Source organism: Oreochromis aureus, linkage group 3 (genome assembly GCF_013358895.1).
Source record: "Oreochromis aureus strain Israel breed Guangdong linkage group 3, ZZ_aureus, whole genome shotgun sequence".
Classification (NCBI taxonomy): Eukaryota; Metazoa; Chordata; class Actinopteri; order Cichliformes; family Cichlidae; genus Oreochromis; species Oreochromis aureus.
The window spans coordinates 113,622,313-113,635,535 of record NC_052944.1 but is presented as its reverse complement, the minus strand read 5'-3'; the positions used below and the strand labels follow the sequence as shown (position 1 = coordinate 113,635,535).

At 41.9% G+C, this 13,223-nt stretch overlaps 1 protein-coding gene across 1 annotated transcript; it reads left to right on the top strand.

Annotated features, from left to right (window-relative positions):
- The first annotated feature begins 433 nt into the window (after positions 1 to 433).
- LOC120435063 (NACHT, LRR and PYD domains-containing protein 3-like) lies at positions 434 to 12,855 on the top strand. Its single transcript, XM_039603886.1, has 11 exons — positions 434 to 494; positions 1,309 to 1,438; positions 1,694 to 1,795; positions 2,798 to 2,876; positions 3,034 to 3,238; positions 3,382 to 5,179; positions 7,586 to 7,759; positions 8,046 to 8,219; positions 10,573 to 10,619; positions 10,768 to 11,303; positions 12,766 to 12,855. Exons 2-11 carry the CDS (start codon positions 1,320 to 1,322, stop codon positions 12,853 to 12,855), a joined length of 3,324 nt encoding a protein of 1,107 aa, XP_039459820.1. The 5' UTR covers positions 434 to 494; positions 1,309 to 1,319.
- The last annotated feature ends 368 nt before the right edge of the window (positions 12,856 to 13,223 follow it).

Here is a 13,223-nt window from a genome sequence, read left to right as displayed (position 1 = left end):
CATCATGCAGTTTGTGTTTTGACCTCCAGAGGGCGACAAATCAGCACAGACGGAGAGCTCCATTCAAACTTTGCTGCCATCAGTAATAATTCTTCAAATATAATCATCAGTGTTTGAGCAGTTATGATATCAGGGACAATCTAGACATGTGTGACAATACTGAACATGTCACATGACACACCTTAAACATCATGTGATCCACTCTCAGTCTGCACTTTCATTCATGACTTCAACAGGTTGAAATGAGCTTTGAAGAAACATCAGTTTAGTGCTGAAATATTCAAACGCTGCAGGAAGAAGAACAATAAAATGATGACAGATGTTTGTGTTTCAAACAGGAAAACCAGCAGAAATAAATCAATCCAAGGTTGAATGAAGCACACAGTGTTTCAATGCTAAAAACGCCTCTTTGGGTGTTTCCTTCCTGCTTAAAGTCTACTTTCACTTTCCTGAACTTCGTGCAGTGGAGCTTGTTGTTGGTGTGTGAAGAAACTGTAAGTTTGCTTTGTTTCCTCCTTTAACAGTTTGTCTTTAGGAACGTTACTGTTTATTCAGCTCATGTTTGATTTATTCACACAACAAACTGTGTGTGTTTTTATTTCCGGTCTCTCCATTAAAGTCAGTCTGTAATGTTTCCTGGCTAACATCAGCTGTGTGCAGCTTAGTTCAGCACAAATCTGCCGCTCCATAGTTCACGTAACGGACTCACAGCTGGACCAACGAGGCCAAGTGTGTTGCCATCCCTATCAGTAACATACATGTGCTGTATGAAGTATAATCTGATAAATGTAGAGGTGCTGGCTGTTCTCTAACTCTGCTGTTTAGTTGTAAAGGACGCCTCCCTGCCTTTCTCTCTTTCATGACCTTTAATAGTTTCAGGATCTCAGCCAACAGCATCGACATGCTGCTCCAGATGTTTGTGCTCCAGTGAAAAGGCTCTCAGTTTCCTAGTTGAAAAAAGTGTTTATATTGTTGTTATATTGTTGACCCACTATTGATCATGTGCCTGATCACGTGATCAATGGTGGGTCAGCGACCCTCTTTCTTTCCCTCTTAGGTTTAAATATCTGGGACTCTCCACCGCTTGGTTTTTAGAACTGAAGAAGCTTCTCGGATGAAACGTCTTTAAGAAACTTTAAGAAGTCTCTTTTTTCTTTTGCAAGCTCCTTAGATCACATGACCTGGATGACTGAACCTACAGACATATTGACCTGGTTTCTAGGTTACATGACAGGTCAGAGGTCAGCGACTGTAAGTCAGTTACTCCTGTTAATGTGACTCACCGAGTGTTTGTGGTTTACCTCTCAGACTGACTGAAGATGATGATGGAGGAAGAGGAGGACAGAGCAGAGTCTGCAGAATCCAGCTGTTCGTCTGTGAGGAGTGACCGGTCCAAAGATCACAAAACAGCCTTCAGTGGTGAACCTGGACCAACGAGGTCAGAGAGCTGAACTCACTGAGTAACAGAAATAATTCTGCACTGACATTATAATCAGTGTTGATTCTGGTTGATTTTCTGACTGTGTTTGTGAGCTGAGAGGAAATGAAAATGAATTTGTAACAAAAATCAGTTTTGTCCAGTTTTCCTGTAAAAAGCTGAACTCTAATCTAAGAGGATGTTACTGACAGGAAACAGCTGCATTATCTGCAGTCTGTGTGATCACAGCTGCTTCAATCATGTTTGTGTCTGCAGAGGTCAGAGGTCACAGTCTGCAGGGTCCAGCTGTCCGTCTGTGAGGAGTGACCGGTCCAAAGGTGAAGTTCCGCACTTCAGTGCTGAACCTGGACCAACGAGGTCAGAGAGCTGTGATGACTCCTTTACATGTTTGTGTTTCCTGGATAAATCTGACCTGAAACATCCTCAGATTGTTACAAAGATTCATTAAAAAGAAAACAATGAAAGAGAAAAGATCCAAATGTTAGACTTGGTCATTTGCTGTTTGAGGACAGTGATGCTCATATCTGTGGGGAAAGTGTGACCTGAGTGGGTTCATGTTTGTCTTTAAAGAGCTGCTCTGATTCTCTTTGTGTCTGATCTGTTAAACAGTCTGAGAGGTCACACAGAGACCCAGCAGCTAAAGCCTGGATCATACTGGCTGCTGTTACTCCATCAGGACAACACTGAACCACAGTGGTGTGGATGTAGTGGATAAATCCCACCATACTGATGCTCAGATTTAATCACAGGGAGCAAAACCAGATGTTACCTTCAGATTGTGACCTTTGGAGTGGACAATGAAGATTTCAATAGAGAATAAATGTTGTTGTTTTTCAGCTGTGAAAAAAGAATCTAATTTTCTGAACTTAAGAATTTATGATGCTGGAAAAAACATGGAGACTATAACACAACATTTCACTGTATTCATAGAATGAATGTAAAACTGTCAGACATTCATTAAATATGCAAAATGTCCACAGAAACATCAGAGGGTCAGATGTGAAGCACTCAGTGATTTTGATAAAATGACTCATCAGTTATTGATCTGTACTACACTGATCTACCACGTTAGTAAAGCTGGTGTTCTGGTGGTGGAGAGACCTCGGATCATGTTCTGGTTTTGGAGCAGTGATCTGCTGATGGTTCAGTTTAATGAAGTCTCAAAGTTTCTTGTGAGCTTCTTCAAAATCATCCGTCACATCACGACTGAAAGAAGGTCCATAAACTTACTAAAAAGGACATATTTTCAGAATCTGAGTGTTTAAAACTGGACAGACTTGATTCAGATGAAGTTATTTGAGCAGAAACTCCTGGATCTTTATCCTGTGCTTGATCTAATTCTTCATGGTTCCTCCACAGAGTGGACCAGCAGGGCTCAGAGGTTCCCAGTGGTCAGTCTGCCCAGCAGCATCAAACACAGCTGGACTCCATATTTATGGTCTGTACATGTACAACAACTACTGTTACATCTATTCTGTTCACAGTCATCTCCATGCTGCTCTTTGTAGACCAGTGTCAGTGTGTCCAACATGGATATGATGTTTGGCTCCATGATTTCAGTCTGATTGGCTCATTCATAAAGTATTCTGTTCCAGCTGCTGGAGGACAACATCATCACTTTTGTGAAGAACGAGCTGAAGAAGATCCAGAAGGTTCTGAGGCCAGATTATGCAGAAGGCTTAGAAAGTCAGAGGGAGGCTGATGAGCAGAGGAGCAGCAGCAGAGAGGCATTTTTGAAGATCGCAATGGACTTCCTGAGTAGAATGAAGCAGGAGGAGCTGGCTGACCGTCTGCAGAGGAGTAAGAGGATTTATCTAAAGATTTAAGATGTTGGTAATAAGTGGAACACTTACTAATCTGTGAAGAAATGTATCAACATGTATTCAAAAAAAAATTTTGAATGGAGTTTATAAAAAATAAAATGATATTCTTCCTTTATTCAGAACTTAAAGCTGCAGCTTGTCATCATAACCTTAAATCTGCTCTGAGGAAAAAGTTCCAGTGTGTGTTTGAGGGCATCGCTAAAGCAGGAAACCCAACCCTTCTGAATCAGATCTACACAGAGCTCTACATCACAGAGGGAGGGACTGCAGAGGTCAATGATGAACATGAGGTCAGACAGATTGAAACAGCATCCAGGAAACCAGACAGACAAGAAACAACAATCAGACAAGAAGACATCTTTAAAGCCTCACCTGGAAGAGATGAACCAATCAGAACAGTGCTGACAAAGGGAGTGGCTGGCATTGGGAAAACAATCTTAACACAGAAATACAGCCTGGACTGGGCTGAAGACAAAGCCAACCAGGACATCCAGTTCATATTTCCATTCACTTTCAGAGAGCTGAATGTGCTGAAAGAGGAAAAGTTCAGCTTGGTGGAACTTGTTCATCACTTCTTTACTGAAACCAAAGAAGCAGGAATCTGCAGCTTTGAAGACTTCCTGGTTGTGTTCATCTTTGATGGTCTGGATGAGTGTCGACTTCCTCTGGACTTCCACAAAACTACAATCCTAACTGACCCTAGAAAGTCCACCTCAGTGGATGTGCTGCTGATAAACCTCATCAGGGGGAACCTGCTTCCCTCTGCTCGCCTCTGGATAACCACACGACCTGCAGCAGCCAATCAGATCCCTCCTTACTGTGTTGGCATGGTGACAGAGGTCAGAGGGTTCACTGACCCACAGAAGGAGGAGTACTTCAGGAAGAGATTCAGAGATGAGGAGCAGGCCAGCAGGATCATCTCCCACATCAAGACATCACGAAGCCTCCACATCATGTGCCACATCCCAGTCTTCTGCTGGATCACTGCTACAGTTCTGGAGGATGTGCTGGAAACCAGAGAGGGAGGACAGCTGCCCAAGACCCTGACTGAGATGTACATCCACTTCCTGGTGGTTCAGGCCAAAGTGAAGAAGGTCAAGTATGATGGAGGAGCTGAGACAGATCCACACTGGAGTCCAGAGAGCAGGAAGATGATGGAGTCTCTGGGAAAACTGGCTTTTGATCAGCTGCAGAAAGGAAACCTGATCTTCTATGAATCAGACCTGACAGAGTGTGGCATCGATATCAGAGCAGCCTCAGTGTACTCAGGAGTGTTCACACAGATCTTTAAAGAGGAGAGTGGACTGTACCAGGACAAGGTGTTCTGCTTCATCCATCTGAGTGTTCAGGAGTTTCTGGCTGCTCTTCATGTCCATCTGACCTTCATCAACTCTGGACTCAATCTGCTGGAAGAACAAAAAACCTCTTGGTTGTCAAAATTAATTAGCACACCAAATCTACAGTTTCTCCACCAGAGTGCTGTGAACAAGGCCTTACAGAGTCCAAATGGACACCTGGACTTGTTCCTCCGCTTCCTCCTGGGTCTTTCACTGCAGACCAATCAGACTCTCCTGCGAGGTCTGTTGCCACAGACAGGAAGTAGCTCACAGACCAAACAGGAAACAGTCCAGTACATCAAGAAGAAGCTCAATGAGAATCTGTCTGCAGAGAAAAGCATCAATCTCTTCCACTGTCTGAATGAACTGAATGATTGTTCTCTAGTGGAGGAGATCCAACAGTCCCTGAGATCAGGAAGTCTCTCTACAGATAAACTGTCTCCTGCTCAGTGGTCAGCTCTGGTCTTCATCTTACTATCATCAGAAAAAGATCTGGATGTGTTTGACCTGAAGAAATACTCTGCTTCAGAGGAGGCTCTTCTGAGGCTGCTGCCAGTGGTCAAAGCCTCCAACACAGCTCTGTAAGTAAATATGTGATCATACCTTTAGCTTTAAAATGTTGATTAAAAGTGGTCATATATTTCTTCCATGACAGATCCATGTGCTAAAACCATGAGCCTACGGAGTTGTATAGTGTAAAAGAAAAACAGGAGAACTTTTGACCACAATACTTGAATGAACTTTTGATACAGCCTTTAAACACTTAAGTAGCTTAAAATGTTTTGATCTATGAACCCACATCAAACACTCTAGTTAAACTCTAAAAACAGAACATTAAAATCTGTATGTCTGCAAATGTATGTTCATTGATGTGTGCATGCGTGGAGATCTAAGGTTGGTTCGTAGGATGGACCCATGTGCAGAATCACATGTGTGCAAACATTTCTGTCTTTGGATTTTTGGTAATTTGGTTCTTTTGGCGTTTTTCTTAGGGTGGTTCACCCGAATAAGGGGTGTCCAGGCTGCTGGTCATGGTGTGTTGATTGTTACTTATTGATATAGATTGATATTTCTGTTCTAGAATTTATTAAAATATCAATATTTTAGCAATTTGTTTTTTTTTGTTTGTTTGTTTGTTTGTTTATTATTAACAGGAACACAGTTGAAAGTAACTGCATTGGTGGGATTGTCTAAATGATTATTAGGAACTACTTCTTCCACCTGTCACAGTAATGTGTGAAATACAGCTGTGAAAATGCTTCACAGCTGACGTGTGCTCGCTCACTCAGGTGATGATCATAAGCAAGTCATGTGTGAAGATATTTCAGCTCCACAAACTGCCAAGATGCTAGTTGTGAGAAATGTGGCAGGGGTGAAAACCTCGTCCAACACAAATAAAAGTTCAATTCAATTCAATTCAATTTTATTTATATAGCGCCAAATCACGACAAAAGTCGCCTCAAGGCGCTTTATATTGTACAGTAGATCGCACAATAATAAATACAGAGAAAAACCCAACAATCATATGACCCCCTATGAGCAAGCACTTTGGCGACAGTGGGAAGGAAAAACTCCCTTTTAACAGGAAGAAACCTCCGGCAGAACCAGGCTCAGGGAGGGGCGGGGCCGTCTGCTGCGACCGGTTGGGGTGAGAGAAGGAAGACAGGATAAAGACATGCTGTGGAAGAGAGACAGAGATTAATAACAGACATGATTCGATGCAGAGAGGTCTATTAACAGTGAGTGAGTGAGAAAGGTGACTGGAAAGGAAAACTCAATGCATCATGGGAATCCCCGGCAGCCTACGTCTATTGCAGCATAACTAAGGGAGGATTCAGGGTCACCTGGTCCAGCCCTAACTATATGCTTTAGCAAAAAGGAAAGTTTGAAGCCTAATCTTGAAAGTAGAGATATTGTCTGTCTCCCGAATCCAAACTGGAAGCTGGTTCCACAGAAGAGGGGCCTGAAAACTGAAGTAAATGTCAACACAGAGTAGTGCTGCCAGCAGGAACTCTCCCTGTATAGAGGGAGGGAATATGTAGCCGGCAGTGTTGTATAGCACGGTTACTGAATTTTGTAAAGTGGCTTAAATCCAGGCTTAGGGTTTTTGTGTCTTGTTTACATGATGGGAATTCACTGCATCTTTAAAACTACAGAATCCCATTTGTTCAAATTGTAGAGAATTTAAAGGTGACTGTAGATTAGCTATTTAAAAAATATACAGTGTAAAAACAGCAGCAGATGGCTTTAAACGACAAAATACAACTCAAAATATTTAATAAGAGAAAGAGAGAGAAAATAACACCATCCATTCATCCATTTTCTTCCGCTTTATCTGAGGCCAGTTCAGGCCAGTTGCCAGCAGCCCAAGCAGAGAAGCCCAGACCTCCCTCTCCCCAGCCACCTCCTCCAGCTTGTCTGGCTGAACTTCTCACCCTATCTGTAAGGGAGAGGCCAGCCAAATTCAGGCTTTTTATGTCATACAAAACATCATATTCTCCTATATTATCTTGTATTGATTCTGAAGGAATAGTTTTCATCAGTATCACAGATACCAGCCTGAATTTTACTTTGTATTGGATCAGAAAGGAAATCAGTGGTATTACACATCACTAACAGCAACTTCAGTACCACTATGTTTTAATAAACTGGGGGGAGGTGCACCAAGATTCAGTATGAGTTAAAGAATTATTTTAACTGTAAGGTTGGAGAATAGAAATCTGTTGTTGGAAATTGGAAGAACAGGTCATCTTAAAAATCACTGTATTGTAGTATTCAGGCCCCTTCAACCTGTGATCACTGTTGCTTTGCATTATAGTGCTACTATAACAAAAGTGAGATATATTAGTGTATGTGTGTGTTATTGGGTAATAAACCAGAACAATAGAATCTACCAGCACCTCACTCGTTTCTGCTTAAAAACAACAAAAAGCAATAAAGCTGTGATTTGTTTTGTTGATCTTGTCTCCCTTTCCTCTTGATTTCAGACTGAGTGGTTGTAACCTGTCAGACAGAAGCTGTGAAGCTCTGTCCTCAGTCCTGAGCTCCCAATCCTCTGGTCTGACAGAGCTGGATCTGGGTAACAACAACCTGCAGGATTCAGGAGTGAAGCTTCTGTCTGCTGGGATGAAGAGTCAACACTACAAACTGGAAACGCTGAGGTCAGATCAAGCAATATTGATTTTTTTTTCATCAATTAACGCCATTTGAGCAATTTCATTTGGAAAGAAATAACATTGAGCCTGTGTGTATGTATTTTTTTTTTTTTATGAATCCACCCAAGTCACAGTAAACTGCCACATTTGTGATTTGTAACATAAGGCAATATGGATTCCAGCATGTCCTAAAACAGTGTTGAAATATTACTTGAAATATAGTAGCTCCTCATGGCACCATGAATATACTTTAACACAAGTGTTTCATGTCTTCTTGTCATCATTTTTTTAGACTGAGTGGCTGTAACCTGTCAGACAGAAGCTGTGAAGCTCTGTCCTCAGTGCTGAGCTCCCAGTCCTCTAGTCTGAGAGAGTTGGACCTGAGTAACAACAACCTGGAGGATTCAGGACTGAAGCTTCTATTTTCTGCAGTGGAGAGTCCAAAGTGCACACTGGGAATTCTCAGGTCAGTATTCAGTCTTTTCTGATTATGATTTAAAACCTGACTCACATCGATAAATGGCTTATTCATTTACAACAAATAAGATTTGTAAAATCACCTTAAATCTCACCCAAAGATCTGTATTTTACTACTTTTATCTTACTACTACTACGACACCTCCTAATAGTTATCTAAGAGAACGTATACATTCAAGTTTCAGCACAAAAATATTAATCAGATTTTTTTCCCTGAATCATGTGTGTACCCTCCTGGTGGGAGCTCTAGCAGCCTATATCAGTGAATGTAGCTTTAAATGAAATTGCTGCCTCTGTCAGAAAGAGGAAGAGGTCTGAGTGATACACAAAACAGCAAATATGAGCACTGCATGTGTCTCTACACAGATACAGACCTTAATGAGACAATTTTGTCTCTGAGAGAGAAATTTTATTATGAAATACACTTCATTTCTCATCTGTGTAGAGAATGTAGACTTTGACATGCTAATATTAAAAAATGCAAAATCACACTGAATCACAAAGAAATTGTTTTGGAGTATTTATGGTTGAGCTGATGAAATTGTTCAAACGAACCAGTAATTTACACAGAAAAATGAGTCTGCTTGTGAAGGTGCAATAAAACTTGGGCCCCACTTGTGATCACATTCCACATACATACAACTTATGTCAAGAGTGAGCTTTCTATACTAAGTACAGAAAGTGTTACTACTATTACTAAAGTGATGTAATTAACACATAAACTAAAGAAATTTCCAGTACACTCCCGAACCCCCACGGTCCCGCTCTGATCGTAAACCAACTATTCTAACCCAGTCTTGATGTGTTCCCCCTGCTTCCCGGCTCACTAGTAGTCTTCGCCCTTGCTGTTGCAGCCTCCCACGGTCCCGATTCCGGCTTCCTCGCGCCAATGTTTCCCTGGGTTTTTTATTTACTCGTTTTCCTTCTCTGGTTTTCCCGGGTCGCCTTTTGTTTTTATAATAAAGTGTCTTTTTCTGCTAGCGCTTGAGTCTGCGTTTGGATCCCTTTGTGTACACGCGCCGCGGTGCATGACAGTTTCTCTTGGACTGCCTGCAGATGGGGAAAGACTATAAAAGCAGGGAGAAAATGTAAAGAGGCTATATGATAAACCAGGAGATGAATACTCAGGTATTCTGGGAATAGTCAGAGTGAGAGGGAGAGATGGCAGTTGAATGATTTCAAGGATGCATTTAAAGAATCAGAGCTAAGAAACCAAAGGAAGTGGCAAACTACAAACATGTGGACAGACTCATATTTAGGCCAAAGACACATTAAAGGAATTATTACAGGTTTAGAAACAGGGACGGATATGGAGGAGCTTAGCATGAACTTGCACTGAGGAAAAAATAGCAACGAGCATCAGAGGTGAGGAAACAGTTAGGAAAACTAAAAGGATGTACTGGCAGGAATACTGCAGTACTTTAGGAAGAACTACACCAATTCAGAATGTGTGGAGTACAGTTAAGAACATGAATGCAGACAGGAAACAACAGCAGTTGTCGTAAAGGAAATTCAAACTCCTTCATTAAATGCAGCTGGTTGAGTTGGAAACAATGGAGAATGATTCTGTTAAGTTGTTTATTCTCTATAGAAATGGATCAGAAGGAGCACATGCAGAGCTGGACGTGTGCTGTATATACATGCATGTATCTGTGCTGTCTGTGAGCAGAGAAAACAAAGAGCTTTTGATTCTCCCACAATGAGTGAAATATAAATGTAGTTTACATTATTCCAATTAAACAGTTACAATAATAATGATGCTGTTAGCTTCAACAACAACTCCTCTCGACACACACTAACAGGTTGTGCAATAAACTAATAACCACAAAGGTCCTGACAGGTAATAAACCTGTTATTACTTACAGTGGCATCATAAACGCACTGATGGAAATGTCCAGTGTATTATAAGCTAACCAGTCCTGTTACTGCAATTAACTTCTTCACCATAAAGTGTCACCATCAGGCTTCAACAGCAGTTTCCAATATTAATAGTATTAATGAGCTCCAGGTAGTATGGATGGGAAAATGTAGAGATGCTGGCCAAACAATTCGATCAAATCCACAGTGGGAATAGGCGGGGAGGTGTCCTTTCCAGCTAAACAGAAGAGGAATATAAAGATAATGAAGGTCACAGTTTGAATCAGTCATATTTAATTCAATACAGTGATGTACTGACAGATCCAGGATCAGTCCAAATCACCAGCAGTTTGATCCACATATGCATTGAAGTGTATTTGTGAAAATGTTGGACTGTTCTTTTATCAGTGTGTGACAGTGTGTGTGTGAGAGCCATGTAATGTCCATGTGTGCATGCTGACTGCTCTGACCCCTCCTCCTTTCAGGGTGGAGCCTGCTGGAGTCCGATGGTTGAGACCAGGTCTGAGGAAGTGTAAGTGTGTTTTTAATGGGATTCATGAAAACAAAGCAGCACACATTCAACCATCTTCATCATGTCAGGAGTCATCATCAAAGTGTCAATCAATGAACAGATGATGGATCAATAACTGCAGCTGGATTGTGTTTGTTCTCTCCATCAGATTCCTGTCAACTCACAATCGACACAAACACAGTGAACACAAACCTCCAACTGTCTGAAAACAACAGGAAGGTGACACGTGTGGAGGAGGTTCAGTCATATCCTGATCATCCAGACAGATTTGATGGTTGGGAACAGCTGCTGTGTAGAGATGGTCTGACTGGTCGCTGTTACTGGGAGGTCGAGTGGAGAGGAAACATTTCTATATCAGTGAGTTACAGAAGAATCAGAAGGAAAGGAGGAAGTAAAGACTGTGTGTTTGGATACAATAATCAGTCCTGGAGTCTGAGCTGCTCTGATGATGGTCCTCAGTCTGTTTGGCACAATAACAGAACAATATTCATCTCCTCCTCCTCCTCCTCCTCCTCCTCCTCCTCCTCTGTCTCTAACAGAGCAGCAGTGTATGTGGACTGTCCTGCTGGCACTCTGTCCTTCTACAGAGTCTCCTCTGACACTCTGATCCACCTCCACACCTTCAACACCACATTCACTCAAACTCTTTATCCTGGGATTTTGTTCTTGTCTCCTGGTTCCTCAGTGTCCCTGTGCTGAGTGTAAAGAGTGTCTCCTGTTAGAGAAACACTCTGACTGTTGAACAGATAGTTCAGTCTGTACATGTCTGTCTCTTTCACTCACAAACACGTTTTCAGATTCATGGATTCAATCAGTTGATGTTTGAAACTCTTCTAAATGATTCCTTGTAAACGTCTTCCTCTTCAGTCCTTTAAAGATGGAAGCTCCCATTATTCCAGGATCCACATGTCGTTTTTCTGTCTTTTTCCACTCAAAGCTTCACAGTGAATCTCAGTGTGTTGTGTTTTTCTGAAGCTCAGTTCACAACCAGCTCCTCTGCATTTTCAACAAGTCTGAGCTCATTAAAATGAATCCAAATGTTTGATTTCTCTTTCTTAATGGGATGTTTCCATCATGGCTGAATAAGTGGACATCCAATAGTACTCAGTGTATCAAATATTAAAGACATTCAGCATCTCTCATGTTTCTGTCATTCTACAAAAACAGCTGCTTTAAAAACTGATCCAATCACAGAAACATGAACTTCCATATTGATCAGATCAATACGTCCAGCTCTGATGTCACTAACATCTCCTTGAACTCTTCATTGATGGTGATTTGTGGCCCTCTGCTGGTGAGAAGATGAACTGCATGATGTCAGTTTAATGAGCACAGATGACATGAAGTGTTTTTAAGTCTGCTTTTTTTAATTGTTCAGGGCCCGGCTCCAGGAAACAGCTTCAACAAACTCTGGCTTTCAAAGTAAGAGCTCTGTCTGAGTTTTTGAAAAAGCTCTTATTTTGGAGGGAGCTGACATTTAATCTTCATGTTATCAGTCCATCAATGGGTGTTATTAGCAGTTATCAGCCCCATAACTGTGGCTCAGATTGGCCCTCCTGCACCTGCTAGCAAAAACTCAGTAGGTCATTATCACCAATTGGTGAGCCGGATCACTGTGTCGCTGTTGGAGGGACAACGATGAATCCAGATCCAGTACAGACAGACTCCAGTTCACTTCACATGGAGACAGGTGCATAGCAGCTAACTACTGAAAAATGTCTATTTAAACAGTTTGAATATGATTTCCTGATGAACAGAAACAGATTTCATAATGAAAATGTCCCTTAATATACAGACTTGTTTCGGACTTTACGTTTCCTAATTTTGCTTTTAGTTGTAAAGTTATTGTATTATTTACATATGGCCTAATAATGATCCTTATTGCTGTTTTAGAGAGGAGTGGTGCTTCAAAGGATAGTTGCAGATTTCTGTCAGAATCTGCAGATTATACAGTACAAACAAAATGTTCATGGACCCCCTGATGATCCTCTAATCACCTGAGCCAAGGTGTGAAAGCGGGTGTGGGTCTCAATCAGCCAGGGTTTTGGGTGAGCTCATTGTGAAACCTGGCCCCAACTTATCATGCGAATTCGGGCACGGAAACTGGAACTAGTGTTCTAGTTTGTGTTCAACACGGTCTCTTTAGTGTGCTGCACACTCGCTCTCTCAGCCCGCGGGTTTCGGAACAAGAAGAAAGGAGAAAAAAGAGCACAAGCGCATCGTTAAAGCCGACTAACGTGAAAACACGTGACGAGACGAAGGTAAGCGTTACGGTTTGGTGATGTCACAGTGAAATCCAGCGTCATGACTTTAACATTGGACAAATCCAGTCCGCACAGCCTCAGGGACAGACTTCATCCCTTTACTTTAACCATGAAACATGAAGCTGTCGCTCATAATGAGACAGGAGCTCAGCTTTCAGCGTCACAGCTGGAACAACATCAGCTGACATGAAAGAAACACAGACGTTTGTTCCCTGTTAGCAAAGATGAAGATGGAGAGCGTGAGGGAACCACAGAGAGGAGGAGGAGGAGGACACGGGCTGTGAGGGACGCAGTGAACCAGCCCTCAGACCTGTGTCTCTCACACTGTGATTACACTCCA